Source organism: Bos mutus, chromosome 5 (genome assembly GCF_027580195.1).
Source record: "Bos mutus isolate GX-2022 chromosome 5, NWIPB_WYAK_1.1, whole genome shotgun sequence".
NCBI lineage: Eukaryota > Metazoa > Chordata > Mammalia > Artiodactyla > Bovidae > Bos > Bos mutus.
This window is the reverse complement of record NC_091621.1, coordinates 4182300-4203049: the sequence shown is the minus strand read 5'-3', so window position 1 is coordinate 4203049 and position 20750 is coordinate 4182300. Positions and strand designations below refer to the sequence as shown.

General features: G+C 38.2%; 1 protein-coding gene across 6 annotated transcripts in view; it reads left to right on the top strand.

Moving 5' to 3' along the window:
* Positions 1 to 20750, top strand: part of RIC8B (RIC8 guanine nucleotide exchange factor B) — a 99910-nt gene that overhangs the window by 58744 nt on the left and 20416 nt on the right. For all 6 annotated transcript variants that reach the window (XR_011464158.1, XR_011464156.1, XR_011464157.1 and 3 more), the window contains exons 7-8: positions 2707 to 2851; positions 14956 to 15100. Coding sequence is in view for 3 of the 6 variants with exons in the window: in XM_070370219.1 (XP_070226320.1) it covers positions 2707 to 2851; positions 14956 to 15100 (290 nt within the window). In the remaining 3 variants the exon portion in view is untranslated. The remainder of the gene's footprint in view (positions 1 to 2706; positions 2852 to 14955; positions 15101 to 20750) is intronic.

Sequence of the window (20750 nt, the reverse complement as noted above, 5' to 3'; positions counted from 1 at the left end):
GAAGGCATTTATAAAAGCTACTTGAATTAATTCATTCTTCCTTCAAATACGAAATATTTATTGAAACCTGTTATGTGCCACGCACTGAGAGTGGTAAACAAAACAGAAAGAAATTCCTGCCCCCAGACTCTTATGGAAGAAGGTAGACAGTTAAGAAATGTATGCTGTGTCAGGTGGTGATAAGTGCTGTGAGGAGGACTAAACCAGGAGCAGGGGATGAGAAAAGATAATGCTGAAGGTGAATTCCTTATGGTGACCAAGGATTGTCTTCCTGTAAATGATATTTGAACAGAGACCTGAAGAAAGTAAGGGAATGAGCCAAGCCAGTTTCTAGAAAAAGGGTTTCTGGGCAGAGAGAGCAGCAAATGCAAAGACCATGAGGCAAGAAAGTGCTCAGTTTAAGGAGTTCCATCTGTGAAAGTATAGCAATGTGAGCAAGAAGTTGTCAGAAAAGTAGCAGGAGGACACATGATGTGAAACCCAAGGAATCTGGAAGGATCTCGACCTTTATTATGATGAGATGAGAGGCCATGGGAACTGAAGGACTTTAAGAAGAGGAATGACAGGATCTGACTTTGAAAGGATCGTCCTAACTGCTCTGTAGAGAATAGATCATAGAAGGACCAGAATGGAAGCAGGGATGACTTAGGAGACTGTGGGGACAGTTCAGGTGAAAAATATTGGTACCTTGAATTTAGTAATACTAGAGGAGGTAGTGAGAAGTGGTCGGGTTGTGGATATAAAGCAAAGGTAGAGCCAAAATAATTTGCCGATGGACTGGATGTGGGATGTGGAAGAGAGGAATTAAGGCTGTTTGCAGTAAACAGTGGGAGCAGGCAATGGCACCCCACTCCAGTACTATTGCCCGGAAAATCCCGTGGATGGAGGAGCCTGGTGGGCTGCAGTCCATGGGGTCGCTAAGAGTCAAACACGACTGAGTGACTTCACTTTCACTTTCCACTTTCATGCATTGGAGAAAGAAATGGCAACCCACTCCAGTGTTCTTGCCTGGAGAATCCCAGGGACGGGGGAGCCTGGTGGGCTGCAGTCCATGCGGTCGCACAGAGTTGGACACGACTGAAGTGACTTAGCAGCAGCAGCAGCAGTAAACAGCTGAAAGAGTGCTGAGTCGCTTCAGTCATGTCCAAATCTTTACGACCCTGTGGACTGCAGCCTGCCAGGCTTCTCTGTCCATGGGATTCTCCAGGCAAGAATACTGGAGTCGGTTGCTATGCACTTCTCCAGGGAATCTTCCCGACCCAGGGACTGAACCTGATTCTCTTATGTCTCCTGCATTGGCAGGTGGTTCTTTACCAGCAGCACCACCTGGGAAGCCCAGGTTGGAAGAATAGACTTGCCACTTAATGAGATGGAAAACTGTAGAAGAAACAACTTTGTTGGGAGCTTCAAAATCTGTTCAGGACATGCTAAATTTGAGAAGCTTTTTAAAGTCTAGGGGTCAGGGAAGAAATCAAGATAGAGATATACTTTAGGGAGTTAGCAGTAAATAGAGACCATATAAATCCATAAAACTGTATGAGATCACCAATAGAGAGTGAAAATAGCAAAGAAATGTTGCCCAAGAACTCAACCCTTGAATAGTCCAGCAGTTAAAATACAAGAGGAAAGGGATTTCCATGGCAGTCCAGTGGCTAAGACTCCATCCTACCAATACAGGGAGCCCAGGTTTGATCCCTGATCAGGGAACTAGATCCCACATGCTCCCACTAAATATCCAGCATGCCACAACTAAAGATTCCATGTGCCACAACTAAGACCCAGCACAGCCAAAAATATTTTTTAAAGAACAAGAGAATAAAAGATAATTGGCCTAGAGGCTAAGATGAAGCAAGCAGTAAGATAATAGGAGAACCAAAAGAGGAAAGGTCTAGGTGAGTGAGTGAGTTATCAAACAGACAAACCAAGCAAGTTTTGTAACTCCTCTGGGGACCAGTCTATAAAATAGGAATGACAGTGTTGATACCAGCTCCCTTGCGTGGTAACTGTGAGGGTTGATTATAGAGAATGTATGTATATCATCTATTACAGCAACTAGCACATAGGAAGTACTCAATAATTAATAACCATTTTATTATAAAGAAAACAACTAGAAAACATATGTACAGGGGTTTTTTATTTTTGTTGTTGTTGTTTAGTAACTAATGAAAATGTTGCAGGAATTAAAAGAAGGAAAAAAATCAATGAGTAAGGGTATTAAAGAAGTCTCTGAGGGAGAAAGAGAAATTTGACCCAGACTTTAAAATGGATTTTGGTAGAGGCAGCTGGGGCATTCCAAGGTGCTGAGATGAGTAAACACCCAGGAATGGATTTGAATATATCATGGTGGTCAGTGAAGAGCTGTTTCTCTTCAGATGAAATTTCATTGCAGACATGAAATGAAATTATATTGTTGTTGTTTCAGTTCAGTTCAGTCGCTCAGTCATGTCCGACTCTTTGCGACCCCATGGACTGCAGCATGCCAGGCCTCCCTGTCCATCACCAACCCCTGGAGTTTACTCAAACTCATGTCCATTGAGTCGGTGTTGTTGTTTAGTTTTATTTGGAAAACTGTTTTTTTAATGTTTGTTCTATTCTTATAAAGCTAAGCTTGGTAGACTAATTATAAGAAAAACTAGTTGGATGGTACTATTCTTACTTAATCTAGCACTTAAACGATTGATGATGGTTTTGCATTTGTGCCATTAGGTTTTACCACCATTGAGGGATGTGACAAATCGACCTGAAGTTGGCTCAACTGTGAGAAATAAACTGGTGCGCCTCATGACACATGTTGACCTGGGAGTCAAGCAAATTGCTGCTGAATTCCTTTTTGTCCTTTGCAAAGAGAGAGGTAGGTTAAACTCTTTGCCCTCTACTTTTTCACCTTTCTGAGGGTCTTTGGGAAATGTTTCTGTTATTAGTGGCCATCTTGTTCTGCTCTTTTCACAACTTATTCTCTATCTGTTCCATTAGAGGGTTTGAGGAGATAATAAAAATTAATAATTTAAAAGCTTTTCTATACACTTCTGAATTTATTGAGGCATGCAGACAGATACACTACTAAACACACTTACATTTAAACTTTGCCTCCTGTGTCCTTAACCCAGACTTCTTAATCCTTATGAGTGAAGACCTGGAGTCATTATGAAGAATCTACTTACGTAATTAAGGTGTTACTATCTTGATAGGCAAAGGCCTAGGTTAGTTCCCCTTTTTAATTTCTCTTGGAATTAAAACTACGGGAGTTTTTATTTCTTCATTTCTTCTTTAATCAATAAAAAGTTATTGAATGTGAGCTATAGATGCTTAAGATACATCCCTTACCCTTGAGTTAATGGTAAGACAAAAATAGAAAGAAATTAAAAAGTAACTATACTATAATAAATACTATTCTATAAGTTCATATAAAGTGATTGTCTTCTGAAATACATCTAACAATTTAAATTATTGTGTTATTTTGCTCTGCAAAAGTTCTCCAAACAAGAATTTGAACCAAGTTATTCAGGTATTTTTACCTATTTCTTTCTTCATCTCCTGGTTTATAAAAGTACTAGTAAAAGCCCCAACTAAGCAGATTTTATATTCCACTTTTCATTTTATTATTTTTTTTTTTCTAATTTTATTTTATTTTTAAACTTTACATAATTGTATTAGTTTTGCCAAATATCAAAATGAATCTGCCACAGGTATACATGTGTTCCCCATCCTGAACCCTCCTCCCTCCTCCCGCCCCATACCATCCCTCTGGGTCGTCCCAGTGCCCTAGCCCCAGCATCCAGTATCGTGCATCGAACCTGGACTGGCAACTCGTTTCTTACATGATATTTTACATGTTTCAATGCCATTCTCCCAAATCTTCCCACCCTCTCCCTCTCCCACAGAGTCCATAAGACTGTTCTATACATCAGTGTCTCTTCTGCTGTCTCGTACACCGGGTTATTGTTACCATCTTTCTAAATTCCATATATATGCGTTAGTATACTGTATTTATGTTTTTCCTTCTGGCTTACTTCACTCTGTATAATAGGCTCCAGTTTCATCCACCTCATTAGAACTGATTCAAATGTATTCTTTTTAATGGCTGAGTAATACTCCATTGTGTATATGTACCACAGCTTTCTTATCCATTCAAAGTACCTCAGTTTTGTGAGCTAGATAACTTAGAGGTGAGAAACTTCACTCACTTCTCTAAAAATCTTCAGTCAGTTGAATTCTTTTCTCCCCCACCAGCTTTACTGGGGTATATTTGACATATAAAATTGTATATATTTAAAGTATACAACATAATGATTTATATACATATACACTGTGAAATGATTACCTCTGTCATGTTAATTAACACATTCACTACCTCACATAGTTACGTGTGTGTGTGTGTGTGTGTGTGGTGAGAACGCTTAAGATTTACTATCTTAGCAACTTTAAAGTGTACAACAGGGTATTGTTAACTATAGTCATCATGCTGTACATTAGATCCCCAGAAATTATTAGTCTTATAACTGAACTTATTCATCTTATAAATTGTACCCTTTGACCAGATCTCCTTGTTTCCCTACCCTCTACCCTCTGGTAATCACTACTCTACTCTCTGTTTCTGTGTGTTTGAATTTTTTTTTTTCAAGTTCTACTTATAAGTGAGTTCTACGGTATTTATCTTTCTCTGTCTGGCTTATTCACTTAGCATAAATATTCTCTAGGTTCATCCATGTGTTGCAAATAGCAAGATTTCATCTTTGTCGTGGCTGAATAACATTCCATTTTATATACAGTTCACCATTGACCACGAGTTTGAACTGCTTGGGTTCACTTAGATGTGGATGTTTTTTAAATAAATACACACTGTAGTACTACATGATCCATGATAGGTTAGATCCACAGTTGGTTGGGTCTGTGGATGTGGAACCACAGACACAGAAAGCAGACTCTAAAATTACATCCACATTTTCAGCTGCATGAAGGGTGGACATCCCTAACCCTAGGATTCTTTAAGGGCCAACTCTGTGTGTCTTATCTGTTCTTCTGTTGATGAACACTTAGCTTGTTTCCATTTCTTGGCTATTGTGAAAAATGCTGCCATGAACATGGGAGCTGAGATATCTCTTAGTTACTGACTTCATTTCCTTTGAATATACTTCCAGAAGTGGCATGCTGGATTATATTACGGTTCTATATTTAATTTTTTAGTAACCTCCATTACTGTTTTCTGTAGTTGTTCTTCAGTCACTAAGTCATGTCCAACTCTCTGTGACTTCACAGACTGCAGCACGCCAGGCTTTCCTGTCCTTCATAATCTCTCGGAGTTTGTTCAGATTCAAATCCATTGAGTCAGTGAAGCTGTCTAACCATCCTCTGCTGCCCTCTTCTTTTGCCTTCAGTCTTTCCCAGCATCAGGGTCTTTTCCAGTGAGTCAGCTGTTTGCATCAGGTGGCCAAAGTATTGGCACTTCAGCTTCAGTATCAGTCCTTCCAGTGAATACTCAGGATTGATTTCCTTTAAGATTGACTGGTTTGATCTCCTTGCACTTCAAAGGACTCTCAAGAGTCTTCTCCAGCACCATAATTCATAAACATCAATTCTTTGGTTCTCAGCCTTCTTTGTGGTCCAGCTCTCACATCTGTACATGACTCTTGGAATAGTAGCTAGTAGCTACACCAATTTCCATTCCCACCAACAGTGTAAAAGGGTTTTGTCTTTGCCGCATCCCTCCACATCCCTGTATCTCTTGTTTTTTATAAAAGCCATTCTAATAGATGTGAGGTGATCTTTCATTGTGTTTTCATTGCATTTTCCCCGATGATTAGTGACATTGAACACCTTTTCATGTACCTGTTGGGCATCTGTATGCCTTTGGAAAAGTGTCTATTCAGGTCCTTTGCCTAACTTTTAATTGAATTGTTTGGGAACTTTTGTTATTGAGTTGCATTCATTGAATTCTTTTTTTTTTTTTTCTGACTGATACAACCACTTAAGTTACTGCTAAGATAGTATATTAATAAGATCAATATCACTATAGTGATAATAAACACAACTATTGAGGTATCATGTGTCAAACATTCTAAGCCATAATCTCATTTCATTCTCATAAGGACTCTAAAGTAAATATTATTATTATTTCAGTGTCATAAATGAGGCAAGGGTTTTATCCAAGGTCATGCAGTTGCTTAAAGCTAAGCCTGAATTTGAGTCCTATCTTTCCATTCTGCCATATTTCCTCTCATAATACAATTGACCCATAATGCACAAATGAACAACATGGGTTTGAACTGCTGTCCGTGGTCCACTTATATGCAGATAAATATATACTACAGTACTGTGCAAGCCACAGTTTAACTCACAGATGGGGAACTGCAATTATGGAGGGCCAACTATAAGGTTATGGGAGGACTTTCAACTGCTTGGAGGGCCATCATCCCTAATACCTGTGTTGTTCAAGGGTCACCAGTAATTATCCTCAACCATTCTCATAGACTAGCTCATTTAACATTTGCTGTTTTAAGCAGTTCAATTATTTCTATGAAAAAAGATCCCACATCTTGAAATTAAGTGATTGGAATAGCACCTTGCATTTAGCAGTCTGTAAGAACTTGCTGAATTCAGTCAAGTTTTCTGAGATCAGAAATTAGCTGTTTTTCAAGTATAATTGTGTGTGTGTGTGTATACACATAAATCTAAACCACACATGTATGTATTCATTAAAAAATGTTTATCAAAATATAATGTTTATCAAAATCTTATCCACTTGTTACCTCTAAGTAGTAGAATGCCTGGAGATTTTCTTTTAGTTCTCTGTATTTTATAGTTTTCTGCAATGAGCATGCTTTCTTGTGTACTTGTGAAGTTTTTAAGAGGGGAAAAATGAAGTTTATTTTATCTGTAATTAATATCTAAATATATACATTACATATCTAAATACATATATTACCTAAATATATAAATTACATTTCTAAATATATATCTAAATAATTTTATAAATCTAAATATAGTTCAGTTCAGTTGCTCAGTCATGTCTCTTTGTGACCCCATGGACTGCAGCACGCCAGGCTTCCCTGTCCATCACCAACTCCCAGAGCTTATTCAAACTCATGTCCATAGAGTCAGTGATACCATCCAACCATCTTATCCTCTCTTGTCCCCTTCTCCTCCCGCCTTCAATCTTTCCCAGCATCAGGGTCTTTTCCAATGAGTCAGTTCTTCGCATCAGGTGGCCAAAGTATTGGAGTTTCAGTTTCAGCATCAGTCCTTCCAATGAACATTCAGGACTGATCTCCTTTAGGATGGACTGGTTGGATCTCCTTGCAGTCCAAGGGACTCTCAAGAGTCTCCTCCAACATCACAGTTCAAAAGCATCAATTCTTTGGTGCTCAGCTTTCTTTATAGTCCAATTCTAACATCCATATACGACTACTGCAAAAACCACAGCTTTGACTAGACGGTCCTTTGTTGGCAAAGTAATGTCTCTGCTTTTTAATATGCTGTTTAGGTTGGTCATAACTTTTCTCCCAAGGAGCAAGCATCTTTTATATATAAATATAAATATAATCAATCACGTCACGTATGTGTTAGTGTTATAACACATATGGTATATACATTTAAAATGAATTTGTTAATTGTTTTTTATTTGAAATGGTTAACTTTGTTCCCCCAGGACCCCGTATTCGAGGTTTCATAGTCCTAACTTTGAGCCCCAAACGCATGTTAGCAAAACTTTATCTTTTTCATTTGGTCTTTAACAATTATTTATATTCATCTGCTTTTCCTTCCAGTTAGACTTTAATAGTAAAAGTATTCTTCTGGAATACAAATTTGCTTATTCAAATTTTGAATACTTTTTGAGGTCGACCCTGGGAATACAAAGGTATACATGATAAACAAGGTCTCTGCCCTCATATTATTTACCTTATCAAGGATTACAAATTCAGATGCCTACAAAATTAATAAAGTAAGTCAAATGGATAGAACATGAGATGATCAATGAAACCTGACACTTAGCTAATTGTTGGGGAGATAGTGGGTTGGGAGTGGAGGAGCAAGGGGAATGTGGGGGACTAGAAACAGGACCTTGCTGCTATTTAGCTCCAGCTGATTGTTACCATGAAGGGACATGTGGTCAGTGTTACCAAATCATCCAGATTTTTCAAGAGAAGCCAGGACTCTGGGTTTTTACATAAAATTCCTCAGTTTTCAAATGCTGTCAACTAATTCTAATTTAAAATTCTAATTCTAATTTAAAACCACCAAAAAGTTTGTAGTCCATATTCAACTTATAAGTCATCATAAGATTTTGGAGCTTGGGTTGGGTTTGGAGGCAGATTATATCACAATAAAATAAATTTAAAATAATTTATCAGAGTGATTAAACTTGCCTCTTAAAGATGAATGTCTTTAAGCTGAGTTTGAAAGTTAAAGTACCTTGATCCAGGCACAGAGGTCAGACCAGTAAGTATAAACAGCACAAAGCAGTCAAATTGGGTTAGGAACAGAGATGAGGTTAAGAATGAAAACTGAAACAGAGCGAGCTACAAATGCAAAACTATGGAAGATTTGGTACAGAAACAGCTCTCCAAGTGTCCTCTGTGCCAGGCTAAACATATCTCACAACTAACAGCTGCCTCTTTGTTGAGCCCTAACAAAACTAAATTTTTATTACCTGTTCTGCCAATTATGTACTTTATACAGGGGCCCTAAAACAAGCCTCACATAGTTTAATAAAGAAAATAATTTGTAAAACAAGCCTTTGTGAGGTATTTCCCCCCTTCCCAAACTCCTCCTTTTAACACATTTATTAATTCTCAGCATGTGTTAGGCACTGTGGTAGGGCAGAGGCTGAATTGCAGAGATAAATAAGGCTTAAACTCTCTCAGCGCATAGCCCCACACCTTTATACACTTTACTTTTGTCTCGTTTACTTCAGTCACAGTAATAGGAGTGTCAGTGGCACCCCACTCCAGTACTCTTGCCTGGAAAATCCCATGGACGGAGGAGCCTGGTGGGCTGCCGTCTATGGGGTCGCACAGAGTCGGACACGACTGAAGCGACTTCACTTTCACTTTTCACTTTCATGCATTGGAAAAGGAAATGGCAACCCACTCCAGTGTTCTTGCCTGGAGAATCCCAGGGTTGGGGGAAACTGGTGGGCCGCTGTCTATGTGGTTGCACAGAGTCGGACACGACTGAAGCAACTTAGCAGCAGCAGCAGCAGCTTGAAACCAAGCAGTCTCCCTCTCCTGATGATCTTTTCTCTTCTTATCTTCTCAAAAGCTTTGCTCCATCAAGTGTTAACCCTTTGTTCCTTTATTAACTCTTCCTAATTTGTTCATCTTTTCAGTATCCTTATTACCCACTCAGACTTCAACTTGCAGCAAGTAAGGCATTTCCACCATTCCCTACTTCCCAGATTCCACTGAAAATGCTTTCAGTAAGGTCACAAAGTCACAAAGAAAGAAAGTGTTAGAAAGTGTTAGTTGCTCAGTCCTGAGACCCCTGTGGACTGTAGCCCTCCAGGCTCCTCTGTCCATGGGATTGTCCAGGCAAGAATACTGCAGTGGGTTACTATTTCCTTCTCCAAGGGATCTTCACAACCCAGGGATCAAACCCTGGTCATCTGCATTGCAGGCAGATTCTTTACCATCTGAGCCATAAGGGAAGCCACAACTAATTTTCAAAAGGAATGGATAGTTTTTAGTCTTTATCTTAATAGCATCTTTCTTTTGTAACAGTTGATACTGTTGACCATTGTCTGTCTCTACTACAACACACTCCTAGATTTCCTTTGACCCACTTCTCTGTTCATTCTTTTCAGTCTGATTTGTTCAATCCTATCTTTGTCCACATCTAATTGCTATCTTTCTCTAAAGTTCTCATCTGGCCCCATCCTCACTTTATCTTGCTTCCTGAGCAGTATTATCCCCTCCCTTGGCTTCTGCTTCAGCCTATTTGAGGGGGATTTCCAAATCTGCATCCCTCTTAATAAACTATTAAAATAATACTATCCCTCTGTTTCTGGTCAGGTTTTCTTCATTCTTTCTTACACACGGCTGAGAGAGAGACTGTTCTAGAGTACACTTATCCTATTGGCATTCCCCCTTATAAAACTTTCAATGACTCTCTGTCACCTCCATGATAAAATACAAATTTTACTCCATGGCCTACCTTTATAGTGTAAGTATACTAAATCTACTCCCTAAATCTACTCCCTACCCTACACTTTTTGCTTAATCATACTAAAGACTTCTTTATTCTTGTCTGATTATACTGCACTGTTCCTTGGCTCATCTCCATGGCTTGGCAGATGCTGTTCCTTTTGCATGGAATGCTTCTTCCATCCTTGTTAGCATAGTAAGCTTTTTGTATTCTTGAAGATCATAATCTTCATCTGTGTCATCTGTATGAAGATCATCCAATGAAGAGTTCATCATTCTCTGCTTTGTACCATTTTTACTTATTCTTCTCTCTTTTTAAAATACTTCTGACGTTTGTTATATTATAACTTTTTGTTAAACTTTTATTCTAGACATTGAGTTTCTTTAGGTTAGATATCTTATCTTCTTCACCTTTGGTTCCCCAGTGTTTAACAGAGTACCTTACAGGTAGTAGGTACACCATAAATGTTTAATGAAAGACCAAACATTAATGCTGTCTATGAATTCAGTGGTGAATACACTGTCTTATGAACTTTTTCATATAAAGGAATAATTATAATATTATTGTATAATAATTATTAATTACTATACAATTATTATACAATTATTGTAATAATTGTAATATACTTTGGTAAGCACCATAAGAGAAGAATGTGCCAGATATGGCAGCAACCTGGAAGAGGAAATGATTGGTTGGTGTGGAAAAGGTCAGAGAAAGTCTTCATCCAAGAGAAAAGAGAAGTGGGAAGAAGCCTTGTTATGTACAGAAAAGAGACTAGTTCAAAGTGTGAGGAATCTGCATTGCATAGGAGCAGTAGGAAATGAGTTTAGGAAAGAAGGCAGAGGCAAGAAAATGATCCCTCTAGGCCCTGTTTCAGAATTTGAGCTTTAGCCTTTGTGGGAGGTTTTGGAGGTTTTATCCAGAAAGGTGCTTATGTCATACTTTTGCTTTACAAGGATATAAGGGAGTTGTGTGTAACCAGGAGAGGAGCGGGTGTGAGATTGGAAGTACAGAGACTAGTCAGAGGAAGCTTCTAGTACGGTATTTCAAAAAGTCACAGCATTAACTGAATTCCTTTCAGCATTAACTGAAAGGAAAAGTACTGTAAATCCTTCTGTATGTAACAGAGAGTGGGAATGGTTTCTGGTAGAATCTGGTTGTGCTCTTCTTTCTCCTCAGTAAAAGAGCAAAGCCTTTTTTTTTTTGTTAGTCAAGTGTGATAAAACCCATGCTTTGTATAAGCAGTAATGCCATTACTACCAGTGCAGTTCTGACTTTGCCATGTGCTGCTGTGGTTGCTTTCCTCTTCATAATGCCCTCTAGCATCTTGATAAAATCATGGTGAAATCTTTCTTGTCATTTGTTTCATTTCTTTAGCAGTTTCATCTAAGTGCATGGATGAGTACTGTGACAAAGACAAAAACATTTGTTGTGTTTCTTTTTTTTTTTCTTTTAAGGACCACTCAGGAGATCTTTTGTTTGCCTTAACAGCTCATCTTAACATCCAAATTCAGTCCATTTTCCTTTTACTACTTTCCCAATATCAAATAGGATGTTATAGAGAATATTCAAAAATAGACTAAAAAGTAATTAGAAACACTCCACTAGATATCAGTAATATAAATCAGAACTTCACAAAGAAAATGCCTCCTCACTGTGTGGTTTTTGTAGTTCATTTGTCTCCCCTTCCCAACGCCAATTTTTAAGTGTTTATCTTATTAGCAAATGTTCATTTGATTTTTAAATTATTGGCTATAGCCTTATCTACTGTTATGAAAGCAAGGTGTGTCTGAAACAGTCTTTGTAACCCAAACTATCACAGAGTTGACACAGAAGGTTTGTTCCAGTGAATGAACAGTAAGCACAATTTTCATAAAAGTGCTAGGAATTTTTACCATTCACTAGCTTCCAGGAGGATTTTCTGCATAAGAAAGCAGGTTATTTAGTGTTCTCTTGACTTCTTTTTAACCTATTTTGGCCTTTCATAAACTACATTCTTAAACTATTTTAATGTTTAGCCACTGTAGGTGGTTATTTAAATTTTGTGTCTTTTTAAATTATTTTTTAGTATATTTATTTAAACTATTCATAGCATCTCAATTTAGACTTTCACAGTTTTGGAACTGCTAAATATCCGTATTTGTTTAAAAATATATCTTATCCAAAAACTTGCAATGAGAGTGTCATTATTAATGTGGGTTCAGATATACGATCCTTCAGCCTTAGTGACTTTGTGTCTGACCATGTCTAGGGTCATGAATATTAGGAATATTTGTATACACTGTTTATTCACTTCCCTTAATAACCATTAGGGCTTCCCAGGTGGTGCAGTGGTAAAGAATCTCTCTGCCAGTGCAGGAGACACAAGAGACATGGGTTCAATCCCTGTATGAGGAAGATCCCCTGGAGCAGGAAATGACAACCCACTCCAGTATTCTTGGCTGGAAAATTCCATGGACAGAGGAACCTGGCAGGGTACAGTCCATGGGGTCACAAAGAGTTGGACATGACTGAGCGTGCACATATAATAATCCATTAAGAATCCATTAATTTATCTAAATCACTCCGTCTTGTGGAAGAACTGATGGAAAGAGAGAGCATATCAGATTTATTCAGAGGGCTTTCAAATTATACCACCATGATCCTTCATTAAATTCTAATGATTCTACCCAGCATCCATTGAGAATTAGTACCAAAGAGACCATAGTTACCAATAGGTTTTAATGTAGAAAATAGTTTAAAGTGACTAGTGTAAAACTTTATTTAATCTACTTACATTATTAATCCATATTTCCTTTTGCATAAATTTCACTAGTTTCTGAGTCCCTTGAAAGCAGACTTCCCTTTACTTGCTCTCAAACTACCTATTTTCAGTGTCAAGGGAGATACTCTGTCATTCAAGTATTTGAAAATTTAATGAACAATTCTACCCTGGACTGTTCATCCTACATCCTCTCCGTGCCCTTCATGGTACAGTGCAATGGTGGATCAAGAAGTTTTGCAAAGACGACAAGAGCCTTGAGGGTGAGCGTAGTGACTGGCCATTGGGAGTAGACAGTGACCAACTGAGAGCAATCATTGAAGCTGATCCTCTTACAACCACACGAGAAGTTGCCCAAGAACTCAACGTCGACCATTCTACAGTCATTCAGCGTTCGAAGCAAATTGGAAAGATGAAAAAGCTAAGTGGGTGCCTTATGAGCTGACTGGAAAAAAAGAAAAAACATCATTTTGAAGTGTCGTCTTCTCTTATTCTACACAGCAACAAACTATTCTTCAATCGGATTGTAATATGTGACGAAAAGTGGATTTTATATGACAACTAGTGACCACCAGCTCAGTGGTTAGACTGAGAAGAAGCTCCAAACCACTTCCCAAAGCCAAATGTGCACCAAAAAATTGTCATGGTCACTGTTTGGTGGTCTGCTGCCCATCTGATCTACTGCAACTTTCTGAATCCTGGCAAAATCATAACATCTGAAAAGTATGCTCAGCAGATCAGTGAGATGCACTGAAAACAGCAACATCTGCAGCCAGCATAGGTCAACGGAATGGGCCCAGTTCTTATCCATGACAGCGCCTGACCACATGGTTGCACAACCAATGCTTCAAAAGTTGAACGAATTGAACTATGAAGTTTTGCCTCATCTGCCATATTCACCTGACCTCTCACCAGCCAACTACCACTTCAATCATTTCGACAACTATTTGCAAGGAAAAATGCTTCCACAACCAGCAGGAGGCAGAAAATGCTTTCCAAGAGTTTGTGGAATCCTGAAGCATGGATTTTTACACTATAAGAATAAACAGACTTACTTTTTGTTGGCAAGATGTGTTGATGGTAGTGGTTCCTATTTCGATTAATAAGGATGCATTTGAGCCTAGTTATGATGATTTAAAATTCACTGTCTGAAACAGCAGTTATTTTTGTACCAACCTAATACCAGATACTTTTCTAAGCACCTTGCATGTATTAATCTGTGAGGTAGGTATTATTCCAGTTCTCTATATCTGAAAACTGGAGTAAAGAACTGCAAAATAATTTACCTAAGGTCCACCTGCTAATAAATGGTAGAGCCATCACTAAGGTCCAGCAGTTCCTGGCCTTATACTCACTGGGTATAATGTGCTTCCATACTTTTTCTGATTTCTTTGAAAAAGCAATAACTTAGCCTATTCTGTTTACATTTGCTAATATCCTTAGGTTTTTTTGGACTTCCGTTGTGGCTCAGCTGGTAAAGAATCCACCTGCAATGTGGGAGACCTGGGTTGGGAAGATCCCTTGAAGAAGGGAAAGGCTACCCACTCCTGTATTCTGGCCTGGAGAATTCCATAGACTGTATAGTCCATGGGGTCACAAACTTTCACTTAGGTTTTGTTATTCCTTATTATCTTAATATCCCTCCAGTTCCTACAGAAGCAAATAAGAAAGATTTTATATTATATGCTATATTGGTAAAATCCCAGTCTGGCTTTCATTAACTCTAATCATCATTTCTCTGAAACTGAATAAAGAGAACAATTTTGTGATCAAAACCTTAAAACATCACCCTTACCAATGGCCTGGCAGTCACAGAAGCCCCACTCCTGCCACAGAGTGTATTCAAAACAGCTCTATTTGAATTTCTGATACCTTAAAAAAGGGTTTTGGTCCTCAGAACATATAGGATTACTACTACCACACTTTGACAACCTCTCAACTTTTAAGATTTACTACCATGGCATGTATGTCCAGCTTCCCTGTGTTGGTGAGTCGTTGGTGATAACAGTGAGCACTCAAGGATTCCTGTCTAAAAACCTGTTCTGTTTTTGCAGTGGATAGTCTCCTGAAATACACTGGCTATGGGAATGCTGCAGGACTGTTGGCGGCCAGGGGCCTCTTGGCTGGAGGAAGAGGAGATAATTGGTACTCAGAGGACGAGGACACAGACACTGAAGAATACAAAAATGCAAAACCAAAGTATAGTATCACATTTCTTTTCACCTAACTTTGTCTGCCTTTGGATTGGTTATTTGCCTTTCACTTCCTTTGTCTTTCATTTCTCTTCTTTTGTGGATTTGGAAGCTTTCTGTTTAATACTGTTTTAGAGGCAGTTGCATAGCTAGTGCCTTAGAGAATGACTTCAAGTGATTGAGGAAGGATAATACTGCAAGAAATGTTTTGCTGCATGATGCTTTTAACATGCTCATCATCCTCTCCTAAGTATTAAGAGAGGTAGTGTTTTTCGACGTCTCCTGTCACATACTTAAAGGATATTGTTGCTTATTTTGTGCTCTCCTTTCCATAAGTTGAGATTTTATAAGGTATAACCAAGACCAAGTATTTAAGTTGGCTATCTGATGCTTCAGTCTTTCTCAGAAATCTAAATGTAGGTTCCATACATTCTGATCTTTCCTCTTGTGTGAAAGCCTTTATAAGTCAATCAAGTAAAGCCACAAGGCACATTACTAGCCAAAGGAAAGAAATCTGGCTCTGTGGTAAATTTTAATTAAGCAACTAGGGAACCATCTTTTAGCAGAGGCATTAGTCCACTGGGTAGGCAAGCCAGAGACTCTTATCAAGTTTTCCTTGACTCATTGGTTGTAAGTCAAAGACACTAGTTGTCTCTCATCCTGAAACGAACCACCTCTACTCTCTTCTACCCACTTCCCATCCTTTTCATCCCCCTCTCAACTCCAATCCCAGCTAAATTTCTTAGTTTCTACTTATTAGGAGTTATTTGAGCTCAGTTTTTTGGTTTGCATTACTGAATGTTAAAAGGGTATGCCCTGCCCTATCAATGATGACATCGACATATGCTCTTTTCTACCCACAGTCTTCTAGAGTGTGATGTGGGTCACGTAGTAGTAGATCGAGGCTGGAAAAATGATTATCTGCAAGATACAGCCCATTTTTAAAAGTGTAGATTGTGCCTTGTTGAAGTGACAATAATGGGTTGTCAGAAGGTAAAAAAGATCACTCCCTAGTTTGATGTAGTTTCAAAACCAAAATCATTGCCAAAGCCAATGTAAAAGAAACAAAAAAATATCCTTCCCTAATCAGACAAGACTTATAGGGCCTGTATTCTTAGCAAATCAGGTCTGAGTAGGTGGTGTTACTTGTGGCATCCCCAGATCTTTCAGCCTTGGTAAGATCTTACAGAGTGTGTCCCAGAAGAAAAAGGCTTTGGGGGAAAAAAAGCTAGCAGTGACTTTAAGCGTTAAATTCTTAAGACTGACACCATTTAGATGTTATAAATTGGGCGTCTCTATCAGATATTTGAAGCTAAGGTAGAAAAATAATATATTAATCTTTGCATAATTATAGAAGTCATCATTCTAAATTATTCTTGCTAGCTCTTGACTTTTTTCATTTCATAAACTGTATTTCCATATTAGTTTAATATCCTCTATTTGAGACATTAAAATATACCACTTAAAGAGTCTCGTATTTTTAAATTAAGGAAGAAATTACGTTAAGCATTCAGTGTGTCCCAGGGTATGTGGACACAGTCAGCTAACATAGGAAATTCTTGAGTACTCATGAATGGTTGACATCATTGCATCTCAGTGTGTATTTTTTAATTTGTTTGGTGGATGACTTCTAAAATGGCATTGATCGTATATCAAGCAGGGCTTCCCTGGTGGCTAAGACAGTAAAGAATCTGCCTGCAATGCAGGAGACCCGGGTTCTACCCCTGGGTTGGAGAGATACCTTAGAGAAGGAAATGGCTACCCACTCCAGTATTCTTGCCTGTAGAATTCCATGGACAGAAGAGCCTGATTGGCTACAGTCCATGGGGTTACAAAGAGTCAGACATGACTGAGTAACTAACATATATCTAGCAAACACAAGAATACTACTATAACAAGAAAAACCTCAGAAAAAATACAATAACATTGGGTCTCTCCCAATAGTACAGGAAATAGAAATGTGTTACATTATGGAAGTGATGTTAGATTTCAGGAGAGCACTGCTTTTTATTTTTATTTTTTTAATTTTATTTTATTTTTAAACTTCACAATATTGATTGGTTCTGCCATATATAGAAATGAATCTGCCACAGGCATACACATGTTCCCCATCCTGAACCCTCCTCCCTCCTCCCTCCCCATACCATCCCTCTGGGTCGTCCCAGTGCACCAGCCCCAAGCATCCAGTATCGGAGAGCACTGCTTTTTAAAATCAAGGACCATGATGTGTGATATTGTTATTGTCTTGAATCTTGACCATGGAAAGATTTTGTGTTTAGGCCTTACATTCCTGGTTGGAATCTTCTTCAGCCTTTGGACCTGGCCTGTATCATTAATATAGGAATGGTGTGTTAGTGTGGCCAGAATAGTCACCATTGTGAAATCTTGTTGTGTTTCTTAAACATTGCTCATTACAAGTGTAAATATGTCTTTTAACATAGCATCACATCTTCCCTTTTCAGATAGATCTGCTTCTGTTTTTTCTTACATCTTTCCTCTTTCAGGTGCAGCAGTGTTTCATTTGTTAATTTAAAATACTTATTAAAATGGTTCCCATGGAAGTGGTGGTAAACAAAGTGCTTTGCAAGCAAGATAATCCTTTGTGCTTTGGACAGTGATCCACAAGCTCAAAGAACTTCTTCCTTTAAAATTGTTATGAAAACTTCTTAGCAATCTGGTCAAGTTTATAAAGTCAGCATCTGAAAGGATGACTTACTCCCCTACCGCACCAATCAGTGCTCTCAGGATCACAGCCTGCTTCTCTTATGATGCACTTATTCACAAACACTGTTAGTATTGGCAGAAGCAGAGAATTACCCTTCATTCAGTTGGCCCTCATCCCGTTGTCAAAAATATAAGTGGATTCTGATTAATGCACCAAGGTAACCTGTAATCCTTTAGTGGAATCTGAAACTAAGAATAGTATGGAGCTTACATTTAGGCCATGAGAGACAGTTAATATCACAACAGTCCTTTCTGTGTCAAGATAAATGTATTTAATGGACTGGAAATAGCTTTCTGCAATTAACATACTTAGAGAAAATACAGTCATAGAATCAAGTATATGCCACACAGGTTTTTGGTGTATATCTAGCCATGTTTGTAAAAAAGTAATTAAATAAGCACTGGTCCTGTATAAAAGAGAAACCACATTTCTAAATACTGACTTTATACCTGTTTCTTTTATGCCTCTGAGCATGAAGGCCCCTTGACTGTATTGGTGATATAATGTACAGGGCTTCCCAGGTGGTGCTCGTGATAAAGAACCTGCCTGCCAGTGCAGGAGACATCAGAGATGCAGGTTCAGTCCCTGGGTTGGGAAGATCCCCTGGAGAAGGAAATGGCCACCCATTCCAGTATTCTTGCCTGGAGAATCCCATGGACAGAGGAGCCTGACAGGCTATAGTCTCTAGGGTTGCAAAGAGTTGGACATGACTGAAGTGACTTAGCACACATTTCTAAATTCTAACTTTATACCTGTTTTTTTCCACCTCTGAGTATGAAGGCTCCTTGACTGTATAGATGGTATAATGTAACTGATTCCTGTGGTTTGTACATCATTCCAAACATCAGTTGACAGATGTGTACCGTAGTGACATTTGACTCATTTTAGACTAGTTGCCTTCAGGCCTCGTATGGTATATAGGAGCCTATGAGTCCAAAAGCGTATCTTTAAAAAAGAGCTGCTGTATGGAGGGGCAGAAGAAGGGAAGGGCCAAAGTGTATAGAACTCTAGGATGCCCTGTTGTATTCTTAATACACCACACTAGTTCATAATTACACCCATCAGATTAAAATTATTATACTACTAAGCAATTCAGGGGTGTTTCCTTCTTGACCATGTATTTTTCAACAGTAGCTATGGCAGCAGCTGTATAGATATTATAGTTTCTTCAGCACAAATGACTTGGTTTTCTTTTGTCAAGATTTTGTTATGCTGCTTTAAGTCAAGTCCCATTATAATTTTCTCCATATCTTGGGGTTATACAAATGAAGAGATAGCTTTGTTTTTAATATTTCTTGAAGTAGATAAACCAGAACTAGGACTTGAAGATTTCTCGTTTTGCCTAGTTTAGACTATGATGGTATATTTATGTATAGTAGGTTGTAACTAGCCTTTCTAGGAACTAGAATTAATTTCCTGTAAGCAGTCATGAAACACAATCTAAATTCAGATCTCTAAAGACCAAAATTGAAAATAAAATCACTGCCTCTACTCCCATGCATACTGGTTAACTCGCCTTTGTGATATTTACAATTCATACCAGCTTTGCACTTTGAAAATTGAGTTCTCTGACTTTTCTTTTGTATTTTAATTTGAGTAAATGACCAGCAAGAGGTATGTTATCTGAATCTACAGTATTGAGCTTTACTTCAGATTTTATTTCCTACTGATTTACAACCATAGTTTTTTATATCCTTTATATCAAGGATAGCACTTGAAACAGCCCAATATAAGAAACATATAAAGCACTGTAATTTTAAAAGTATCTTGGAGCTTTTTTAGTTGCCTAGATGCAACTTGATGTATTTATGTGTATTCAGTATGTCTACTTATATTGCTGATCCATGATACTTAATAATTAATAAATGAATTATACCACATTACCCTATTTCTTTGCATTGTTAATAGAATGCAAAATCTGTGATTAAGACATTGTTCCATAATTTATCCTACTTCTTAAATGTGAAATCAGTCTTATACAGTAATTCTCAAATTTTCACCTCAGTCACCATTATTAACTGGTATCTCTTTAAAATATCTTAAAACTGGATTTAACCATAGCAAATGCCACAAAAAACCTAGTTGTTGTGTGGCTTCTTTAGTTAATGAAGATTGCATGTGCAGCTCCATGGTGATGATTTAACTTAATAAACTAACTCACTGGATTCAAGGACTTTTGGCTTGCTTACTTCTTGACAAGTAGCTCACTATGCTAGTAGCTGGTGTTTATTAAATGGGACTCCCTGGTGGCTCAGTGGTAAAGAATCTGCCTGCTAGTGCAGGAGATGTGGGTTCGATCCCTGGGTTGGGAAGATCCCCTGGAGAAGGAAATAGCAACCCACTCCAGTATTCTTGCCTGGGAAATCCCACAGATAGAGGAGCCTGGCAGGCTACAGTCCATGGAGTCGCAGAGAGTCGGACATAACTGAGTGAATAAATGACATTTACTGAGTATCTAATGTGTTGTACTAAGAACTTTCATAATATTATCTCATTTAATCTTCACAGCAAACTTTGGGCTAAAGGTTATCCACATTTTACAGATGAGGAAAATAAAGCTCAGTGGTTTCCAGAACTTGTCTAGGGCACACAATTCATGAGCAATCAGGTGACCTAACTCCAGAGCTGGTCTTTTTTGAGGTTTTTGTTTGTTTTTGAGGTAGGCAAAGCAGGCTTTATTGTATTTTTCACTTTGCCTTAATTTGAGGGTAAAATATACATAAAATTTACCATTTTAAGCATACAGATTTGTGGCACCATGTACATTAATGTGTAGCCATTACTACCATCTATCTCCAGAACTTTTCATCTTCCCCAACTGAAACTTTTATCTATCCCCTGTCCCCACAACCCCTTGTAACTATTGTTACACTTTCTCTGTGAATTTGCCTAGGAACCTCATGTAAGTGAAATAATATTCAATATTTCTCCT